The 22700-nt window shown below is 39.9% G+C and overlaps 1 protein-coding gene across 8 annotated transcripts in view; it reads right to left on the minus strand.

Moving 5' to 3' along the window:
- Positions 1-22700, minus strand: part of TFPI (tissue factor pathway inhibitor) — a 240754-nt gene that overhangs the window by 11698 nt on the left and 206356 nt on the right. For all 8 annotated transcript variants that reach the window (XM_043505454.1, XM_043505457.1, XM_038421844.2 and 5 more), the window contains 2 exons: positions 5074-5112; positions 854-1030 (listed from right to left, as the gene is read on the minus strand). In XM_043505454.1, coding sequence (XP_043361389.1) covers positions 854-1030; positions 5074-5112 — 216 coding nt within the window. The remainder of the gene's footprint in view (positions 1-853; positions 1031-5073; positions 5113-22700) is intronic.

The following is a 22700-nucleotide window of genomic DNA, read 5'->3' on the forward strand; positions in this document are numbered from 1 at the left end:
AATAGTGGCTAACGGGATATCTGGACAGCCTAGACCTTGAAACTAACATGTGACTAAATATTGGTTTGACTGACTCCAAGTGTGGAATTAATAACACTAATAAAACCAACCTTCCTCCAACCCCCACTGGTATTTTTACCATATGGGATTGGTACAAATGCTATCCTGGGACCACTTTGTCTCCCGAATAATTTAAGATCTGAACTGAAATTCATTATTTTAGTTGTTGCACTGCCAACATTCTAGTCAGTGCACATATAAAACTCCTTTCAAATATGTATTATTACTAACAATTCATATGACCCTTATCCAGATTCAGGCCAGAAACGAGGCATGATGTAGATCTGTTGAAATCAGTGGAGCTAAACAATAGCTCCAACATGGCTCTATATTTTTTAAAAATTTACTCTTATTTCATGCCTGGGGCAATGGACTTTTGATCAATGAAATTTGCATATGCACTAGGATGTGATATCAAACATATTAATTTTGATTTAAAAGACAATTTTTTTAAATTATAATATTCTAAATATTTTTTAGGTACAATGTTAATGAATATTTTACTGGAATTTTTAAGATGAAAATATGTACAGATATTTAACTGAAAGAACCAGAAATTCTACAATATTTATTGGAACTAAGCAGTGCCAAATAACCAGCACTAGCTTTATGCTATTTAAAAACAAACAAACAAAATTGCTCATGGCTAAATGTGTTAGCTCGATGCAGTGCTTACTGCAGAATCCAGGTCCTTTATTTGCATTATACCCTTTCCCCACAAATCCCTTAAAACAATACATACTTCATTCAAAAATAAAAATAAAAATGAGAACAAGAAGAAGAAGAAACTTACAATTGTCCTGGCAGGCAATCTGGCATTCTTCCAAGGCCTTAAAGTTGTTCTGATTTCCCAGGCACCCACCATACTTGAACTTTTCACACTGCTGTGATTCCTTGTTATAGAAATATCTGGAAAAATAGCCTCGGCAGATTCCAGGGTCTTGCTCCATAAAACAGAAGTCGGGCTTTTCTATTGAAAATAATGATTGAGGAGAAAAAAATAACCTGTGTTCTCTATGATCAAAACTACAAAAGAATGAGAAGAACTTGATAAGAGAGGCCTGTAACTTCAGACTAAGGAGTGAAAAAACTAACAAAAATCCCACTGCAATACTGCATTGGAGCATGAGAGTAAAATAATTTTGATTGCCTGCTCCTCAATTATCATACAGCAAAGCTCCAGCTACAGTGAATTATCTCTGTGACCTGAAACACAAGATTCAATGACCAATCAAATGACAGATGTTCTTATTAAGAGAACTGACTCTCTGAATCAAAGAAAGAATTGTGTCTTGCTTACCTTATTTGAATCTTACTACATATTATTCATCACTTGATAAATGCATCAAGTCAGTATTAGAGGGAGTTATAGAAGCAGAGACAAGGAGGTATAAAGGACTAATGCTAAAATGGAAAGGAAAAGGAGAATTAACTTAAAGGAAAAGAAAAAATTCAGAGTGTATTTTGTCTCAGACATTGAACTGCTGGACAATGGGACAGGAACACGGAGTGAGATTTAGCATCACTTGAATCTCAGTTAATAGTTAGTACTACATGATTACTGCACAAACCAAGAGATTATGGGAAAATCATACAATATTCAGATAAGATTAATACAGATATCTGAAGACCTATCATCTTGGGCTATGGCAGTAAAGGGAAAGGCAAAAAGATCCTTGATTTTATTAGCTTGTGACATAGCCATAAGGTTAGCCTTAAAGTGTAGATATTCATTTTATTTAATTTTTCTCTAAATGAAGTTAAAAAAACAAAATCATGGCAGGAAATAAAACATAACTGTGATTTTGAATCATTCTGAACTGTCAGGTACACATATTTTGAAATATGAATTATGTATCTGGTTGACTGACTAATTAGGTAAATGTACATTTAGGCAACCACACAAAACACTCATTATGTGTGAGACATAGAATAGTGAGAATGGATCTGTCTGATCCACTGTGGCCTGCCAGTTGAATGTAAATGGTCAATTACAACAAGTAAATCTACAGTAATCCATTGAAATCAGTGAAGTTGCTCAGAATTAACTCTGGTATAAATGAAAGCATAATTTAGAAGGTGTCACTTATCATATACACATTTGACCAAAACAGCTAATTCAGAAGCTTTGTGGAATATTGTATATTTAAATATTTAATTATAACTTGTTACATTCAAGTAATATTTATGAATTGTATTTATTTAATATTAATAATAATACTTATTTTATAAAGGCAGCCATGCCCTATATTAGGAATGCATAATTTCAGTCTCTCTTAGAAATAGAACTGGCTGGAGAAACTTTGATGGAATCATATTTCATTGGAATATGCAGTTCCATCAAGATCAAAACACATCATGAAATTAGGTCAATTACATCAGAATAGAAAAAAATGAAAAAAGTTCTGGCAAGATCAAAATGTCCCAGTTCAACATTTTCAGAAGAAAACATTTTGATTTTTCATTTTGAAATGATTTTCATTTCATTTTTTAAATATTTTCTATTATATTGTTATATTATTTTCATTTTGTCAAAATAAAACATTTCAAATGACACAAATTTTAAATGAAGCCACCATTTCAAAATCTCAGAAAGCTTTATGAAATGAAACTTCCATCCTTCCCAGAGCTCTACTTAGAAATGCTGTTGATGTCTTGTACTTAGCAAAACTTTTTGTGATGCTTTATTGAGATAATAAAGATATTATCATTAAAATTTAAACCAGACTATCTTAATATTTTATTTTAAGTAACAAAAGTCAATAATATTAAAAAAATTATTTCATTTTACATCTGGGCTGTTTGTAGTTGGATTGAAAAATTGCATCTTGTACCAGTAAATACATTTACAATACAATTCAAGTATAACACCATTTGGATTAGCATCATTCATACAAAATGCATTTCAAGGCACTTCACAAAGTTACGAAATGCACTTCACATAGGAAAATTAAGTTGAGCAGTCTGGGAAGGGACACTCTATGCTTTCAGCTGTGAATTTAAATGAGATAAATAGTTACTTAGATAGAATGGCACTAAAAGGCTATCTCAGACAATAGGACCAGCAGAGGGGAACTGGCTTTCACCAAATGCTATACAACTACTCCTGGGGGAATTCTGTGCCAAAATATTAAAAATTCTGTGCACAATATTTTAAAATTCTGCAAAATTCTGTATATTTTGTCAAAACAACACAATATAATCACACTCCTGCTGACAGTGGGAGCCCCACCTATCTGTGCCAGGCATTGACAGGAGTGCTGGGGGAAAAAATTACAAATTCTGTGGGAAAAAATAAAATTCTGCAGGGAACATTAATTCTGTGCAAATTATCCATTGTGCAGTGGCACAGAATTCCAGCAAGAGTATCAACATAATGAAAGAACAAAGAAGGACCTGTGTTAACTGAATTAAGGGACTTAGAGAAAGATTGGATAATAATTCATATTGCTTAAACAGCTGAATGGCTTTCTAGAAAACTTAAAGCTGATATTAAAATGTGCTCTTGTGATGAAATCTAGTACACTGAGTTTTAGCTCAGAGATAATTTGTACAGCTGTCATAAGCCTTTCAAGATTAGGGGTTATGAAGGATAAGGTGATGCAACCTTGAATATAGTGACATACGCAAATGCTATTATTGTGCATCTGAGGAGTCCTGTCCTTCCCCAGAGACTTAATATCCAAGAGTGTATTACTACAGAAATAGTCAACATTTAATACGGTTGATGATTAGCTACAACAGCTGACTTTTGCAGGTCATTTGCTGTTCTGTCATGGAAAGCAGGGAAATGAGGGTTAGACCTTTAGGGAAATATTGCCAAACTTCTGCAGCATCTGTGGAAAGTCAACTTTAAGGACTCTATAAAATCAGGTCCCTTTTTCAAACTAGACTTTTTATATTAATTATTTAGATATTGTTGAAGAATAATTGGTTTGAAAAATCCCAGAATATTAATTTACAAACATAAAAAATGAGAGTAGTTTAGTACAATTATACTTCTAAATGTGCCATATCTGTGTGGAGTATCATCCACTCCAAAACAGCCCCACCTTCATCGGCAAGAAGAATAGTATGTGTATGCCCATGCATGAAAAAGGAGAAGAGCTGGTAAGCAGAGGAAGAGAATTTACTAGCAACGTAAGATACTGACTTATATGAAGTTAGCGGGGTATTTGACCATTTCAGACCATGAAAGGCCTCAGACTACAGTGGAATCTTTGAAGTCAAGTGGATAGGCAGCAATGAAAGGATAGCACAGTGCTGTGCTTCTTCTGATTACATTTGGGGTCTCCCTTTATCACAGATTAATGAGTATATTCACAATCGCAATGAAAAAAAAATGTTACACGCCTGGGGCAATGGCAGAAAATGTGGATGTTTTAGAAGCTCTGAGTTTTAATGGTGTTAGACAACTCAGTTAACCTGTATTGTTAAGCCACTACTGTCTAATGTTTATTTCTTACCTAAAAGCACAATGGTCTGAACATGCAAATACAAAATCCTTTTTATTCACGGCTATGCAAACAATACTCACAAGCATAAGGGCTAAACAAACTATAATTGTCAGCTCACTAACTCCCTAGCAGAAGAAGTACTTGAATGGTAGAATCATTTTAGTGCCCTGGAAAAGGCAATAGCATCATCTCAGACTCCCCTCTGAATTTAATGTCCTCGTAACTCTTGAAGAATCAGTTAAAGTCCCCCTTTCCTCATTACTGATGGAATGGAAAGAAAAATGCTTAACATTTTGATTTTGGAGAGGAGGGTTTGCTTGCTATTGGTTTGGTAATCAGTCATCCCAGATACTCTCAGTGAATACAGAGGAAGAAGAATAGTGAACTCTGACATCATTTAAGCCTGAAGTTGCTCAATATCAAAAGGTATTCTGGAGCACTGATCACTTTTAGAGATGCAACAGGGGACCTACCATAAAAAGGTCATTCCCTATTGTCAAATTGTTCCCTTATTCCCAAATAAGACACTGCTAAGTAATTACAATATGAAAATTACCTTTTTTAAATCTTCCACGGGTTTTCTTCACCAGGAATTCTTCAATAGAAAGAAAGAGAAAAATATTTTTAAAAAAATGAATAGCAAGAGGTTCATCTCTAGAATGAGACTGTGGCATTTAGCTAAAGTCCTACATTGGGGAGACCATGGAATAACATCGCTATTGCACCATCCCTAGGTCTTGTCTACATTAGAAAAATATTGCAAATATTTTACACTTTTGCTAACACTGGTTTCAGCTCTATTTACATGGAAAGGCCTGCTATAGCTGTGTTACTGTGACATGTTAAGTACATTGCAGGGGGAGGGAGGAGGGAGGGAAATTCCTGGCCCCACTGAAGACAAAGGCAAAATTCCCATTGATTTCAATGGAGTGAGGATTTTACCCCATGTCATCTAAGTCTGCACAGCACAGGTTCAATAGACAGAACGCTTTACATGTCATTGGCAGCCAGTGGCTCATCTACACCAGGCAACCAATACCGCACATATCAGAGGAGCTGGATCTGGGTTATCTATATAGACAAGTCTTTAGAGAGATTGTGGCAACTGCTCCCGTCTTCAGACAGCCCACTCCGCCACCTTATATACTGACAGACTTTCAATGATACCTAGGATTCCAAGTCAATTCTCCGAAGTGACTTAGGCACTTATGCTCGTAAGTAACCCAGGCTCCTGAAAATTTTAACCACCTGTCTACACTGAGATTTGGAAAAGCCATCACTGAGCACCTCTAAACATAGAACGGTGTTTAAACATTGCTAGGAGGGAAGTAACCATTTCCCTGGTCCACATATACTGAGCATAGCCCTCAAAAAACCTTTTTGGTAGTGATCTCATAAGGTCAGAATCTGTCTACTCTGAGATTTAAAACAGTGTAATTTTTTTTTCTAGTAAGAGTCAGGTTTAGATATGGTTCTCCAAGAATGGTACTAACATGGATTCAAGTCTCATGTAGACGTGGTCCAATCACAGCAATTGTTCAGCTGTTGCAGCACAGCTGCTGGTATTAGCAGGGCACCCAAGAACTTGGATTGTCTTTAGACCCTTTGTTGTGGTGCAAGGTGTTTGGGGAAGCTCCTTGTGACCTTTCCCCTTTCCCCTTTCCCCATTCACATGCATGCAGGGATGGGCACAATATAACTCAATATTTTCAAAGTGCTGATCCTATCCATTCCACTGATATTACAAAATAAGCTCAATATTATTTGTTTTAAAAGTGCCCTTCCTTCAATCCATGGTTACATTTAAGAACTGGGATATTTGACATAAAAATGAATTCTGTAGATATATTTTCTTCACTTGAGGAATTTTCCTCACTGACATACTGTCTAGGAATTTGAAGTTCATTCATTTTAGAGTTGCATGAACTCCAAGGCATTTTCCATTTTGCTCCCATAATCAAACCCCAGTATTGGAGCCTGAGCCAAAGACCATAGAAGAGGTCAATGGAAAGATTCTCAGTGCATAGATTTAATGTAGAATTGAATCCCCCTCTTTGAAATAGTCACTGGACTACTATGTGCTAAACATAGAATAATACACAGAGATCTGTTAAAATGAGACTACCTCAGTTGATTTAACGTTATGTTACAGTGTTGAAAAAAGTTGGGTAGACCTTGCAAATCCTTCTGTTACATTTATATAAAACAAATTCTTGGATGCTAAATCCAAGGTCTGTAGTTTAAAATACTGAATTTGTCAACATTACTCATAGAAAAAAATTCTAAATATACTTCATATTTCAATAGAAAAACATGATGCTAATATACATCCAAGAAGCCTCCAGCCCTGGAGAGATTCTCCAGTTACAGTATGTGTTAAGTATTAGGTACATTCCATTCTTAGGACTATCAGCTTCGAAAAAATATTTGCATCAAAGCAGTACATTTGAATTAGAGCTGGGTGAATTGTGGGGGGAAGTATTCTTGAACATGTTCATTCAGTCAAGTCAAATTGTGACTTGAACTGACCATGTTTGTTCATCCATGAACATTCATGCAAATCTCTTGTTTACATGAACACTGCAGGGAGGAAACTTTCATTTGTAACCATGTACAAACATTCATTTTAGAATTACTCACTTTAGGTCATCTAATGAGGGATCAAAACCTGTGACTTTATGAAAAGTTTGTGAATGCATAGGCCCAAATCTATTTGTGCAAACTATTTGTCAGACAATTTTGAACAACAAATAAATTTGGAAAAACCACAATTAACCAATTCATAGGCAAAGTCTGAATGTAACAATCTCTGCCATGGTTATCAGCAAGAGTTGACGCCGAGATTGTCAAAAGCAAAGCACAGACCTCTACTATTAGATCTAGAGGTGTAACAATAACCAGGTAGCAGAAAGGTTTCGGAGTAGCAGCCGTGTTAGTCTGTATTCGCAAATAGAAAAGGAGTACTTGTGGCACCTTAGAGACTAACAAATTTATTTGAGCATAAGCTTTCGTGAGGTTTGTGAGCTACAGCTCACTTCATCGGATGCATTCATCCGATGAAGTGAGCTGTAGCTCACGAAAGCTTATGCTCAAATAAATTTGTTAGTCTCTAAGGTGCCACAAGTACTCCTTTTCTTCAGGTAGCAGAAACAGGCTCTTATCCTGTGTGGGGACCAGCCACTTAAAAGGAGAAAGCATGTTACAAACTGAGAAAACAGGGAAAATCACTTCTCTTAATGCCCCCTTTATGTTCTTCTTCCAGGCCCATTTCCAACCTTCCTTCCATCTCCAGTTAACCTCCTCCTTTTCTTTAAGTTCCTTCTTATAACCTATTCCTTCAAGGTTGCTTATAAGCTAAGCTGCAATCAATTTAACCAATTTTAACTAAATAAAAGTTCATCTATCTGTATATACATGCTAGTTTCTTATGTGACCACATAACCCTGCTGTGCTCAAACTCAGCTTGTCCCCATCCCCTGACATGGCAATTTTCTCCTGTTCTTCTTAACTAAAGCTCCACCTGCAATTCACTGCCTGCAGTGGGCTGCTTCATGGGGCTTTGCCAGGATGCAGCAGTTCATCTCAGGCCACGAACTGCAGAATCAGGGTCTCGTAAGGAAACTGTTCAGGAAGGGACTCAGTCTTTATTTGCTCTGTGAAATCAGCATATACACATTTAGTACCATATAAATAACTCATCAAGCTCACTTCCATGTATCATAGTAGCAGGTTTCCAACTTATTTCTTACATTTTGTTTGGTATTTTTATATAAAAATTTAATAAGCTAAAAAAAGTCACAGATACATCCACTGTTCCTTTAGTAATGTGCATCCTGAAAGAGGGTAGATAGTGGCACAGCTGCTGCTCTTCTTTGGAGATTACTGCCAGAAGGAAGCAGCATTAATTTACACAGTTAAGGTGCCACAGGCCAATGAATCACATGCTTTATGAATCAGCACATTCCCCGGACACCCCGGACATATCCCCACCCTAACTGCACTATTTTCTTTTTGCAAGATTCTAGTCCCCGTCAGGACACCAGTGGCAGAGGGCAGTTTACAGCTACTTTCCACTGCTGCAGTTTTTAGGATGAATCTGACCCACTGTCTGACCCTGGCTAAGATAAATAAAAGGGAATTGAGAATACCCTATACGAGAACACCATTGAAGTGTTGACTTCAGATACAATTTTAATAGTCTTTTTTTAGTTCCATATTAAAACTATTTGTTCCTCTTGAATATGATTAATAATAAACATTTCTATAGTACCATAACTTTCCATGGCTCTTCATTTATAGAGGTTCTCATAAGTGCTAACCTTCTGGCACTGGTTTTTATTGCACTTCATCCCAGCAGTAACTTCTCTTTCTGGGCAGTCTTTGACATATTTGTTCTTTTGAAAGCATCAAGCCATAATTTCATTTTGGACTTTTAAAGCAAAACTATCAGGACAGCAGAATCAGTGTGAAATTCCACTGTGATGCATTCTCCTTCTTCCCCTGGGATAAACCAGGTGGCATCATTTTAAAAAAAATATTCCTCAAAGACAACAAATACACAGTGATGTGACAATCTTTCATTGAACATATTTCTGGCCCTTCCTGTTAGCAGAAGCTTGTACCTTATTGTAGTGAGGTGGTGTGGTTCCCCGCCGCCCAGGAGAGGGATAAGCCCCTCCCACACCAGAGGGGCGGAGCCAGTGAATCCTGTGTCCGTCCCCCAGAGGTCAAGGTGCAGGACAGACGTGTAAAAGCCCGACCCCAGAACTCACTCAAGGAGCAGCTGCTGGAGAGGTCAGACGCCACCGGCCTAACTCATGGTTGGGAGACCCTGGTGACCTATGACGGATCCAAGGACTGGCCTGACCTGCCAACACCCAAGGCCGACCAGAGCCCGGAGGAGCTGCCCAGCCTGCCCCTTGCCGGTTACCCAGAGGACTCCATGGTGTTTGGCCCCCCTGGAGGACACCATCTGGACTCAGGTACCTCCAGAGGGGAAGTTCAGAAGTAGTCCGGGGGCAGCCGACCCTAGTCTGGCTGTGGCACTGCCAGTGCTATGTCAGTGTGTTGCGGCTAGGATCCCCACTGACTCAGCAGCAGGCTGTCTGCTACTACTAGGGCCCCAGTCTGGGACGCAGCGGATTGGGTGGGCCTGAGGCCTCCCTGCCACCCAGTTTGTGGGTGTCAGTCTCCCCCTCTCCCAGGCCCTTCAGAGCCAAGAGCCTGGGCCTGTTGTTTACCTGTCTTGGCTCAGCACCTGCCTGAGGGCCTGAACCATTGATTCTTTGTTGCCCTGCTCTGACCCTGGGTCTCAGCCTGCTAATTGCATAAACAGTTGCTTAGCTCCTGCTTGGGAACCTGAGTTCTTGACTTGCTATTGCTCGATGACCAGGGGCCGGGTGCAAATGATTGTCTGTGTTTGCCTCTATTGCTGCTACGGTGAGAGACTCCTGTGGCCAGGATAATTCCCCGTCAGCAACTGGAAGAAAGTAGTGAGGCGATGTGGCTTCCCACCGTCCCGGAAAGGGACAAGCCCCGGCCAAACCCTCTCTACACTTACGTATAACCCCACAACCTTTCTATTTTCTGGATGGTAACATCAGACTGTTTCACTACCGTCTACTTCCCCACATTGATTGCAAGTTTCATGCCAGAACATAAGAATGGCCCTACTGGGTCAAACCAAAAGTCAATCTAGCCCATTATCCTGTCTTCTGACCGTGACCAGTGCCAGGGGCCCCAGAGGGAATGAACAGAACAGGTAATCATCCAGTGATCCCTTCCGTCACTCATTCCCAGCTTCTGGCAAAAAGAGGCTAGGAACACCATTCCAGCCCATCTGGCTAATAGCCATTGATGGACCTATCCTCCATCAATTAATCTAGTTCTTTTTTGAACCCTGTTATGGTCTTGGCCTTCACAACATCCTCTGGTAAGGAGTTCCACAGGTTGACTGTGCATTGTGTGAAGAAATACTTCCTTTTATTTGTTTTAAACCTGCTGCCTATTAATTTCATTTGGTGACCCCTAGTTCTTGTGTTATGAGAAGTAATAAACAACACTTCCTTATCTACTTTCTCTACACCAGTCATGATTTTATAGATCTCAATCATATTTCCTCTTAGCCGTCTCTTTTCCAAGCTGAAAAGACCCAGTCTTATTAATCTCTCCTTATATGGAAGCTGTTCTATACCCCTAATAATTTTTGTTGCCCTTTTCTGAATCTTTTTCAATTCCAATATATATTTTTTGATATTGGGCGACCACATCTGCACACAGTATTCAAGATGTGGCCATACCATGGATTTATATAGAGGTAACATGATATTTTCTGTCCTATTATTTATCTCTTAGTTATTTCTAGTATTCTGTTTGCTTTTTTGACTGCCGCTGCACATGGAGTGGATGTTTTCAGAGAACTATACACAATGACTCCAAGAGTTCTTTCTTGAGTGTGAACAGCTAATTTAGACCCCATCATTTTATATGTGTAGTTGGGATTATGCTTCCCAATGTGCATTACTTTGCATTTATCAACATTAAATTTCATCTCCCATTTTGTTCCCAGTCATCGGTTTTGAGAGATCCTTTTGTAACTCTTCGAGGTCTGCCTGGGTCTTAACTATCTTTGGTAATTTTGTATCATCTGCAACTTTGCCACCTCATTGTTTACCCCTTTTTCCAGAATGAATATGTTGAATAGGATTGGTCCCAGAACAGACCCCTGAGGGACACCGCTATTTACCTCTCTCCACTCTGAAAACTGACCATTTATACCTACCCTTTGTTTCCTATCTTTTAACCAGTTACCAATCCATGAGAGCACCTTCCCTCTTCTCCCACGGCAGCTTACTTTCCATAAGAGTCTTTGGTGAGAGACTTTGTCAAAGGCTTTTTGAAAATCTAAATACATTATATCCACTGGATCCCCATGGTCCACATGCTTGTTGACCCCCACAAATAATTCTAGTAGATTGGGAGGCATGATTTCCCTTTACTAAAACCATGTTGACTCTTCCTCAACAAATTATGTTCATCTATATGTCAGACAATATTGTTCTTTATTATCGTTTCAACCAGTTTGCCTGATACTGAAGTCAGGCTTACAGGCCTGTAATTGCCGGGATCACCTCTGGAGCCCTTTTTAAAAATTGGCTTCACATTAGCTATCCTCCAGTCATCTGGTACAGAAGCTGATTTAAATGATAGGTTACAGACTACAGTTAGTGGTTCTGAAATTTCACATTTGAGTTCCTGCAGAACTCTCGGCTGAATACCATTTGGTCCTGGTGACTTATTGCTGTTTAATTTATCAATTTGTTCCAAAACCTCCTCTAATGATACCTTAATCTGGGACAGTTCCTCAGATCTGTCACCAAAAAAGAATGGCTCAGGTTTTGGAATCTCCCTCACATCCTCAGCCGTGAAGACCGATGCAAAGAATTCATTTATGACAGGTTTCAGAGTAGCAGCCGTGTTAGTCTGTATTCGCAAAAAGAAAAGGTGTACTTGTGGCACCTTAGAGACTAACAAATTTATTTGAGCATAAGCTTTCGTGAGCTACAGCATCCGATGAAGTGAGCTGTAGCTCACGAAAGCTTATGCTCAAATAAATTTGTTAGTCTCTAAGGTGCCACAAGTACTCCTTTTCTTTTTAAGAATTCATTTAGTTTCTCCACAATGGCCTTATGGTCCTTTAATCTCTTGATTGTCCAGTGACTCCACTGGTTGTTTAGCAGGCTTCTTGCTTCTGAGGTACTTAAAAAAATTGCTATTACTTTTTGAGTCTTTGGCTAACTGTTCCTCAAATTCTTTTTTGGATTTCCTAATTGTATTTTTATACTTCATTTGCCAGTGTTTATGCTTCTTTCTATTTTTCTCACTAGGATTTAACTTCCATTTTTAAAAGTATGCCTTTTTTCCTCTCACTGCTTCTTTTACTTTGCTTAACAATGGTGGGGGGTTTTTTGGTTCTCTTACTATGTTTTTAAATTTGGGATATACATTTAAGTTGAGCCTCTATTCTGGCCGAATCAGCAGTTTTCTGCATGTGATCTCTACTCTTCTGGCACAGAACAGGAAAGATTTATTGTGACTGCATAGCTCTGGACTTATTTCATTAACAGCCAGTTCAATAGTTTCTCTTGCTATTGGTTCTACCATATTACCCAAATATACTGCTGAGTTAATTTCTCCTGTGTAAGCTAACAACATTTCTGAGTAGCTTTGCTCTGCAATCAGGCATAGAATCATCCACCATAGGTATTTTCCAATACAAGAAAGATGAGACAGCTTTTCTAAGATGGATATATAGGACACTGAACTGAGAATTAGGACCTGTGTGTAATTCTACTCATATCAAATTGAACAAACATGAAAATTGCCTTTAAAAGTAAATTGCTTCTCTGCCAAGTTTGTGTTCCCCTTTCTTTCTCTCTTTTGCAGAGGTTGATTTAGAGTAAAACACAGGGTTCCTTGGCAGAGGGTCCCCCAACAACAGGGGCCCCCAAGGCTGGGCAGCTGCCCCAAGGCTGGGAGGCAGAAGCTTGGTCCTGATGGCTCCTGGGGCTCCTGCTGCAGGCTCTGCACTCACGGGCAGCCAAGCTTCCCCACCCCTACCTCTTATTTTGTTTGTAGTAAATGATTCCCTGGCTGTTCTCCCTCTTATCCTAGCTGGCTCAGAAATTTTGTATACTTAGCCTACTGACCTATTTACTTATTTTTAGCACAAAACTTCCATTTTCAGCCTAATAATTAACTTACCTCCCTATAATCCTATCTTCTAAGAAATAAGACCTCCCTCATCTGCTTAATTACTTATGTCATGTCAGGCCTACCTACATGTTTCATATCTTAATTAGCTCATGTGAACTTTTAGCCTTTGCTCAGTGCTTGCTCCAAAGCATCTTTCATTTCTGGGGTTTATGTGAGAGGTCCATGGAAGATGCATGAACATCCCATTATTGCTGAAGTGCTGTGGCAGTGGACTTTTCATGGGTATCTCTTAGGTGTTTGTTTATTTCTGATACATTTCCCTTTTAACCAAGCATTTCTCATTTTGCGAGTTTTCCTTAATTCCTAAATTTAAAATATTAACAAGAAACATAGACTACCTGTCACCTTCCTAGTTACTGGTGTAGAGAAGGCATAACAGATGCTCCTATGTTGTCACAGAGCTGCTGTTAGGTTACCTACTAGGTATCTTAAATAGGCCTGAGGCCAGATCTGTACACAGTGAGTCAGATTCTCAGGTGGTTCCATTTCAGTCTATGAAACTATGCCAATTTACCCCAGCTGAGATTCTGGCATGGGGGGATTGAATCAGAAGACAGCAAAGATTAGTGTTATACCACCTTTAAAAGCTTTACCAGGATTTGCCCCAACACCTTTTACCTTTGGAGTTTAGGGAAGGTGCCCTCTTTTTCCTGCCTCAGACTCTGTCTCTAACAACCCAACTGCATTAGACTGAGGAGAAAAGAACCATGTGGTGAGATCGAGTTCCTCCCATGGAACCTTACTGATTACACATGCACATGACTCCTGTAAAATCTTCACCCTTGATTCATTATGTATCAACCTTTCTTTCCTTACTCGTATCTCCTCTATCATGCTGGACCCTTCCAAGTAACCAGAGGGTTACATGTTGGCATGAGGTACATGCAAGAGACTTCCCTACCCTGGACCTGGTATCAGAAGAGGAGAGAGAAAATGCTTTGGTGTTCCAGCTGAATCCCAAGTCCTGGTGACAACGGATATGTGCCAAGTGTCAGTCTGGTGGAGAGAAAACATGAGGCTAATCCTCACACTCCAAAATAATGACCTTTTTAGCATCAAAAACAAATCAAGAAAGGAGCTTTATTTGCTATTCTGATATATGTGCTTTGTGTTCTTGAGTAAGCACAAATCCCCATGACTACAAACAGGTTAATCATATTTTTCTAATAAAAAAGTTGTATGCCATTGTACAACTGATAAAGACCCCTTTAAACAAAGGTTTTTCCCTTTGGATAATTTTGGTAGAGAATAAAGATTTTTTTTAGGGATAAATACTTACATGGCCTTTGATTTTCAATGGCTCCAATTATAACTAAGTTTGTATGGGTTTCTTTTATGAAAGCTTAATAAATATTGAAAATAATTTCTGGATTGGTTGCTTACAAGATAAATTAAATTAAATCCCTGACACAAATTTATGAATATGACCTTAAAGGAGGAATTTTGGTCTAGATATCCCAATGGTAGTTAAATATACAAGATCTATGCCAAATAGGAATGATACACTTTGACTAATTTATATTTTTCTTTTTAAAATTTATATTAATATTACATAAGTTGTAGTGAAAAATAGTATTAGTTATTTGTGATTCAAAGACATGTTTGTTACATAAATGCATACGATAACCAATATGCGTTTATGGGGGGCCAGAGACTCATCTGCTTTGTGGAGCACAAAATCTTTCACATAATCTTCACTTAGGCTTTGATGCATCTAAGCACTTACGCATGTGTTTGTCTTTAGGCAGCAAAGTCATTCCATTGACTTTAAGCCTATGCTTTAGTGCTTTCCTGAATCAGACTTTTAGCAGATTAAAGAAAGGACTCCATAATATTCCACAGTGAATTCATAAGATTCAATTCTATGTAGGACAAATAGCTAAAGAGATTGACAGGGCAGTCTGGAGCAGCCAAGAAAGAAACATAAGAAGTGGGAATGGACTTGGATGTGATTACTCATGCTGGCTTTGGGTACTGGATCAAGAGATTCCAGGTTTCATGTTCACCTGAGTTGAACTCCTGTCCTGGCTGGATTTCCTGCCAACAACAATCTCCCTCCTACATCTGGAAGTTTCTTAAAATGATTATTTTAAAAAACAAGGCTAAAAAACATTTGAATTGTACAGTATTTTTGTAGGGTAATGAAAATCCAAATAGGTAGGGAAAAACCCCATAGAAATTTGTATTTAAAAGAAGTAGAGGAAAAAAAACAACTTTATAAAGGCCTTTGATAAACTGTATTAACTTCTACAAAAAATAATTCTGGGCACATGGCTGCAAAAATACCAACTACTATCTGCACTGCAGGAAAAGGAAATTCAAAAGATGATGTAAAGACTGTACACCCCTCCTTAACCCATTCAGAAGTGATTCCCCAGTGGGGTTACTGAGCCCAGTTAGAACTGGGGTAGATTGGCACAGCTTCATTGAGCTCAGCAGAATCACATTTGTTTGAATCACAGGTTTCAGAGTAGCAGCCGTGTTAGTCTGTATTCGCAAAAAGAAAAGGAGTACTTGTGGCACCTTAGAGACTAACAAATTTATTAGAGCATAAGCTTTCGTGAGCTACAGCTCACTTCATCGGATGCATTTGGTGGAAAAAACAGAGGAGAGATTTATATACACACACACAGAGAACATGAAACAATGGGTTTATCATACACACTGTAAGGAGAGTGATCACTTAAGATAAGCCATCACCAGCAGCAGGGGGGGGAAAGGAGGAAAACCTTTCATGGTGACAAGCAAGGTAGGCTAATTCCAGCAGTTAACAAGAATATCAGAGGAACAGTGGGGGGGTGGGGTGGGAGGGAGAAATACCATGGGGAAATAGTTTTACTTTGTGTAATGACTCATCCATTCCCAGTCTCTATTCAAGCCTAAGTTAATTGTATCCAGTTTGCAAATTAATTCCAATTCAGCAGTCTCTCGTTGGAGTCTGTTTTTGAAGCTTTTTTGTTGAAGTATAGCCACTCTTAGGTCTGTGATCGAGTGACCAGAGAGATTGAAGTGTTCTCCAACTGGTTTTTGAATGTTATAATTCTTGACGTCTGATTTGTGTCCATTCATTCTTTTACGTAGAGACTGTCCAGTATGGCCAATGTACATGGCAGAGGGACATTGCTGGCACATGATGGCATATATCACATTGGTAGATGCGCAGGTGAACGAGCCTCTGATAGTGTGGCTGATGTGATTAGGCCCTATGATGGTATCCCCTGAATAGATATGTGGACAGAGTTGGCAATGGGCTTTGTTGCAAGGATAGGTTCCTGGGTTAGTGGTTCTGTTGTGTGGTGTGTGGTTGCTGGTGAGTATTTGCTTCAGATTGGGGGGCTGTCTGTAAGCAAGGACTGGTCTGTCTCCCAAGATCTGTGAGAGTGATGGGTCGTCCTTCAGGATAGGTTGTAGATCCTTGATGATGCGTTGGAGAAGTTTTAATTGGGGGCTGAAGGTGATGGCTAGTGGCGTTCTGTTGTTTTCTTTGTTGGGCCTGTCCTGTAGTAGGTGACTTCTGGGTACTCTTCTGGCTCTGTCAATCTGTTTCTTCACTTCAGCAGGTGGGTATTGTAGTTGTAGGAATGCATGATAGAGATCTTGTAGGTGTTTGTCTCTGTCTGAGGGGTTGGAGCAAATGCGGTTATATTGTAGCGCTTGGCTGTAGACAATGGATCGAGTGGTATGATCTGGATGAAAGCTAGAGGCATGTAGGTAGGAATAGCGGTCAGTAGGTTTCCGATATAGGGTGGTGCTTATGTGACCTAAGAGTGGCTATACTTCAACAAAAAAGCTTCAAAAACAGACTCCAACGAGAGACTGCTGAATTGGAATTAATTTGCAAACTGGATACAATTAACTTAGGCTTGAATAGAGACTGGGAATGGATGAGTCATTACACAAAGTAAAATTATTTCCCCATGGTATTTCTCCCTCCCACCCCACCCCCCACTGTTCCTCTGATATTCTTAAAAAGAAAAGGAGTACTTGTGGCACCTTAGAGACGAACAAATTTATTAGAGCATAAGCTTTCGTGAGCTACAGCTCACTTCATCGGATGCATCCGATGAAGTGAGCTGTAGCTCACGAAAGCTTATGCTCTAATAAATTTGTTCGTCTCTAAGGTGCCACAAGTACTCCTTTTCTTTTTGCGAATACAGACTAACACGGCTGCTACTCTGAAACCTCTGATATTCTTGTTAACTGCTGGAATTTGCCTACCTTGCTTGTCACCATGAAAGGTTTTCCTCCTTTCCCCCCCCTGCTACTGGTGATGGCTTATCTTAAGTGATCACTCTCCTTACAGTGTGTATGATAAACCCATTGTCTCATGTTCTCTGTGTGTGTGTATATAAATCTCTCCTCTGTTTTTTCCACCAAATGCATCCGATGAAGTGAGCTGTAGCTCACGAAAGCTTATGCTCTAATAAATTTGTTAGTCTCTAAGGTGCCACGGGTACTCCTTTTCTATTTGTTTGAATGTAGCTTTCAGTGTCTACAAGAAAAGCATCTTTCTGAATTTATTCAGCCTGTTCTTTCACACTCTGAAATGCTGATTAATGCTACCTTAATTGCTATAGAATCTTCAGTGGCTCCAGCATCCTGGGTATCTCATCTGTCACATACTAGCATATCATTATTTTTGGTACATCATTCTTACATGCACTTGCTGCTGGCTGAACTTCAGTTTTTAATCTCAATGACACCAGGGTAAATATAGGGCAAACTACTCATCTGAAACCCCTAAGAACAGATTTAGGCGGCTTTCCGCTGTTGCAACTTCACTTTTAGAGGAATTTCTGCCTTGGAGGCTCAGTTCTGAGTCTTAGCAGAAGCCAATAAAACAGAGCCTTAAACTAGTTCATTGTCCAGAAAGCTACACTGAAAGATCTGCTGATGGAAGGGTTAGTAGTGACACAGTTATTATCATTGTCGCAGATCATTGCTGAAATTTTGCAGTGAAATTTCTATGTCATCAGAGGTAGCTTAGTGTGCGACATGACAGCTTCAAAGCAGAATCCTCATAAAATATAATATTTTTAAAAAAGTATAATTAAACCCACATTGGTTCTAAAATTTGAAATTCAAACGTTTGACCTGATATGAAATCAGACAGTTTGCAGTGGGGTGGGGGATGTTCTAGTGGGCTAAGTGTAGAACTAAGTTCGATAACACAATAGACAGGTGCAGACTGATCAGAAAAAAGGTGTAAGTGGTTAATGATGTAAGTTGCACTGATTTGGCATTCAGTGAGTGAGCAAAATGAATACAACTGTCTGGGAGAATCAAAGGAAGCAGTAGGTGGCAATGGAATTAGCAAGAGGGTGGTAAAATAACTTAATCTTCATGTTAGTTGCTTGTCTGTTAATTTCTGCCCCCTCAACATGTACATTGCCCACCCACTGAATGCAAAATTGGTGCAAGGTATACTATTGATATTTATATCTGTTAACATACTTCAGCACATATGCCATTCTTAAACTTAGGCTTCCATGAGAGTTCCTTCTTTTTAGTTGACATTGCTTACTGAATTTAGCCTACTACTTCAGCCCAGTTAGGCCTCAAACACCCCATTAGGTAGGAATCCTCACCTCCATATGACAGATGGGGAAACTAAATCGAAGAGCAGTTAAATGACTTCCCCATGGTCACACAGCAAATCACTGGAATAAAATCCAGGTTCTTAATCCTATGCCTACCCCCGCTATTCATTAAGGATGCAATATACCTTATTACTTTTGAAACTACAATCCCTCATCTGTAATCCTGGTTTTGACCCAAATTCATTCTATGGAGGTGACTAAGTGTTAAACTCTCTGCCTTTATTTCCCTACCTGTAATAAAGAGATAATAGAATATTTATTTATGGTACCTTTCTCCTGGGAGGATTAGTTAATGTTCGCAAACTATGAGGCGAAGCACTATGTACAGTAAGTGCTAAGTATCAGCAAGAAACATTTTAGTGCTTGAGGTGACCTGCACAGCTGCTCTCTTATCTCTTCTCCCCTCTCATCATTCTGACACTTAGAGGGAAAATAGGCACGTTAAGAAGCTGTTTGGGATTGGTTAGTGACATGGCTCTTGGCCAGGGTGGGCAAACTTTTTTGGCTGAGGGCCACATCTGGGTATGGAAATAATATGGCGAGCCATGAATGCTCACATAATTGGGGGTTGGGGTACGGGAGGGTGTGAGGGCTCTGGCTGGGGGTGCGGGCTCTGTGGTGGGTTCAGAAATGAGGAGTTCAGTGTGCAGGAAGGGGGTCCGGGCTGGGGCACAGGGTTGGGGTGTGGGGGCGTAAGGGCTCCAGCTGGGGGTGTGCTGGGACAAAGAGATTGAGATGGCAGGAGGGGGATCAGAGCTGGGGCAGGAGGTTGCGGCGTGGGAGGGGGTCAGGGGTGCAGGCTCTGAGCAGCACCTACCTCAAGCAGTTCCCAGAAGCAGGCATGTCCACCCTCCAGCTCCTACACGGAGGCACGGCCAGGCAGCTCTGCTCACTGCCCCATCCAGAGGCGCTGCCCCTGCAGCTCCCATTAGCCGCGGTTCCCTGATCCCACTCCCCTACTGGAGCACTGGAGCGGGGCAAGCCCCGGACCCTACTCCCCAGCTCAAGGGCCAGATTAAAATATCTGAAGGGCCAGATGCAGCCCCCAGGCTGTAGTTTGCCCATCCCTGCTCTTGGCAGTTTTTAGATGGACACAGAGACACATTTAGGATGTCGTCTAGAGCCCACAGAAATCAAGGGAAAGACTCCCATTAATTTCACTGGGCTTTGGGTCAGGCCTTAGTGACAGACTCCGAATTGATAGACATGACTGGTGATGGAGAAGAAAACAGATTGCCCTTTGCATCTAGCATGTAACACAGACACAGCACAATGCTGTGAACTGCGTCTTCTTAAAGCTGCAGCATCTCTGGGTCAGAACAGCAGGAAAGGGTCTTTTGAATTCTTATTGTAAACTAGTTTCTAAATGATTTTCCAGAATTAAGTATTTTTTTTATGAGATAAAATTTTTTGCCAAGGTGACACATACTGTTCCCAGGAGGTCAATTTTTATCCTGCAATTCTGGCCTGATGCCTAGACTATGTCAGCATATTTCCAGAGATATGAGGAGGCCTGTTACATGGGCATGCTTTGAACATGGTGAGGACAAACAAAATGACACTTACTGACATTTGCACAGAAACCTACCAGAAGGGCCTTCAAATTGTTTCACAAAAAGACAAGACAGCTTAGTTATGAATCTATCTCAAACGGTCTGTGCATTTCTCAACCTAGGAATAACTTAATCCCTTATGTCAGTGGGTTTCCTGGGGCCATTACTATTTAATGCCATATTTTGCAATTGGGCAACAGAGGGTTTGTGACTGAAAATCAATTTCTGTTAAGGGCACAGGATTAGATGAATCCTTTAATCTTAATGGATTCATACATCATTTGTATGAATCTGAGTGCAAAAAACCAAAAAACTTTTTTACAGTACTGAGAATGACTGAAAGACCTCTGCCCCTTCAGCTTCCACCCACTGCTTCTCCTGCATCTCACGACCTCTTTCCCAAGCTGTTTCTGGCTCTCTCCTGAATCTACATGACACCTTCCATCTGTCTCCCATGAAATCAAAATCCATATTTGGTATCCAAAGGAACTTGGAAGTGCATGCCTAGTGATGTGATGAGTCCGTAAAATGTGGACTTATCACATCCATAAGGGGGCAGTAGTTTTCTGATTTAAGAGCATCCCTCACTCGGCATTGGTGAGGCTACATCTGGAGTATTGTGTCCAGTTTTGGGCTGCCACTACAGAAAGGATGTGGACAAATTGGAGAGAGTACAGTGGAGGGCAACAAAAATGATTAGGGGGCTGGAGCACATGACTTAGGAGGAGAGGCTGAGGGAACTGGACTTATTTAGTCTGCAGAAGAGAAGAGTGAGGGGGGGATTTGATAGCAGCCTTCAACTACCTGAAGTGGGGTTCCAAAGCGGAGCTTAGTTGTTCTCAGTGGTGGCAGATGACAGAACATGGAGCAATGGTCTTAAGTTGCAGTGTGGGAGGTCTAGATTGGATATTAAGAAAAACTTTTTCACGAGGAGGGTGGTGAAGCACTGGAACGTGTTACCTCGGGAGGTGGTGGAATCTCCATCCTTAGAGGTTTTTACAGCCCGGCTTGACAAAGGATGGGATGATTTAGTTGGGGTTGGTCCTGCTTTGAGTTGGGGGTTGGACTAGATGACCTCCTGAGGTCTCTTCCAACGCTACTCTTTTATGATTTTATGACTGTAGCACTTCTGTATGAGAATAGTCCTGAAGGCTGATTTCACGAGGATAGAGCCCTAAACACTTATGATTATTATTTAATAAAAAGCTTGGTGTTCCCTGAATACTCAAGCTCATATTCTACATAAAATGTCATTCTCAACTCTTCTACAGAATAGTAATCTGGCATTGTTTTCTCAAAGGTATTTTTCATATAAGTTTTGCTTTTGAAATACTCAATTTAAGTTGCTATAACTATATTAAAGGTGATCTACTCTTATTACAAAATGCATCTAACTGTATCTAAAGATTTCTGTAGTAGATCCTGCTTACACAATATCCAGTTTCAGTATCAAGTTCAGACAAAGTGATACTTCCCAACCACAAATTGCTGACATCTATGAGAGATAAACAAGGAAACAGGAGATATATCACCTTCACATCAAAATGACTTCTGTGATTGATATGAGATTTTAATATGCTGTATGAGGAATTTTCCTAATTATGCTGAAGTTAAGGTGTAATTTTTAAAGGTGTGGAGCACCTACAGGCCCTTTGGAAGTGAGCAGGAGGTTTAGGTGCTCAGTTCTTACAAAAAAAAAATCAAGCCATTCAATTTCCCACCCATTTCAATAGCAGAGTAAACACTACACACATTTCATCCAGAATGACAGCATAACTGCACATTTGGCATCTTAATGGTATATCTTGGTATGCACCCTATTATTTTGTTTCTACCAGTTAGCTGACGAAGCCTCATTCGGACTGTAAAACTGAGCAATTACAGGCATTACAGAGAAACAATGATTAAGGATATTACTTGTGAGCATTATTAATGATTATTTCTGCCCCATTTACCAAGCAGCTGTAGCAAATGTCTGAGTTCTTGCAGATTGTCATCTCAGTGTAAGAGAAGCTGGTGATGTAAGTCTGGGTATATTTTAAGAATAACCTTATTTATACCGGTCCCGGAACAGAGGGGTTTATCAGCATGTAGACAATCCCTTCCTTCAGGAGTGTCTGCCTCAAGAATTGGTTTTACACAGCAACCCTTACCTAGAACCTTGCATAAAAAACCTTCACACCATGTCTTCCCAAGACAGAAGATTTGCTCACACTAAGAGTGTGTCTACACTGTAATCACGGGGTATAATTACA

This window comes from Dermochelys coriacea, chromosome 11 (genome assembly GCF_009764565.3).
Source record: "Dermochelys coriacea isolate rDerCor1 chromosome 11, rDerCor1.pri.v4, whole genome shotgun sequence".
NCBI lineage: Eukaryota > Metazoa > Chordata > Testudines > Dermochelyidae > Dermochelys > Dermochelys coriacea.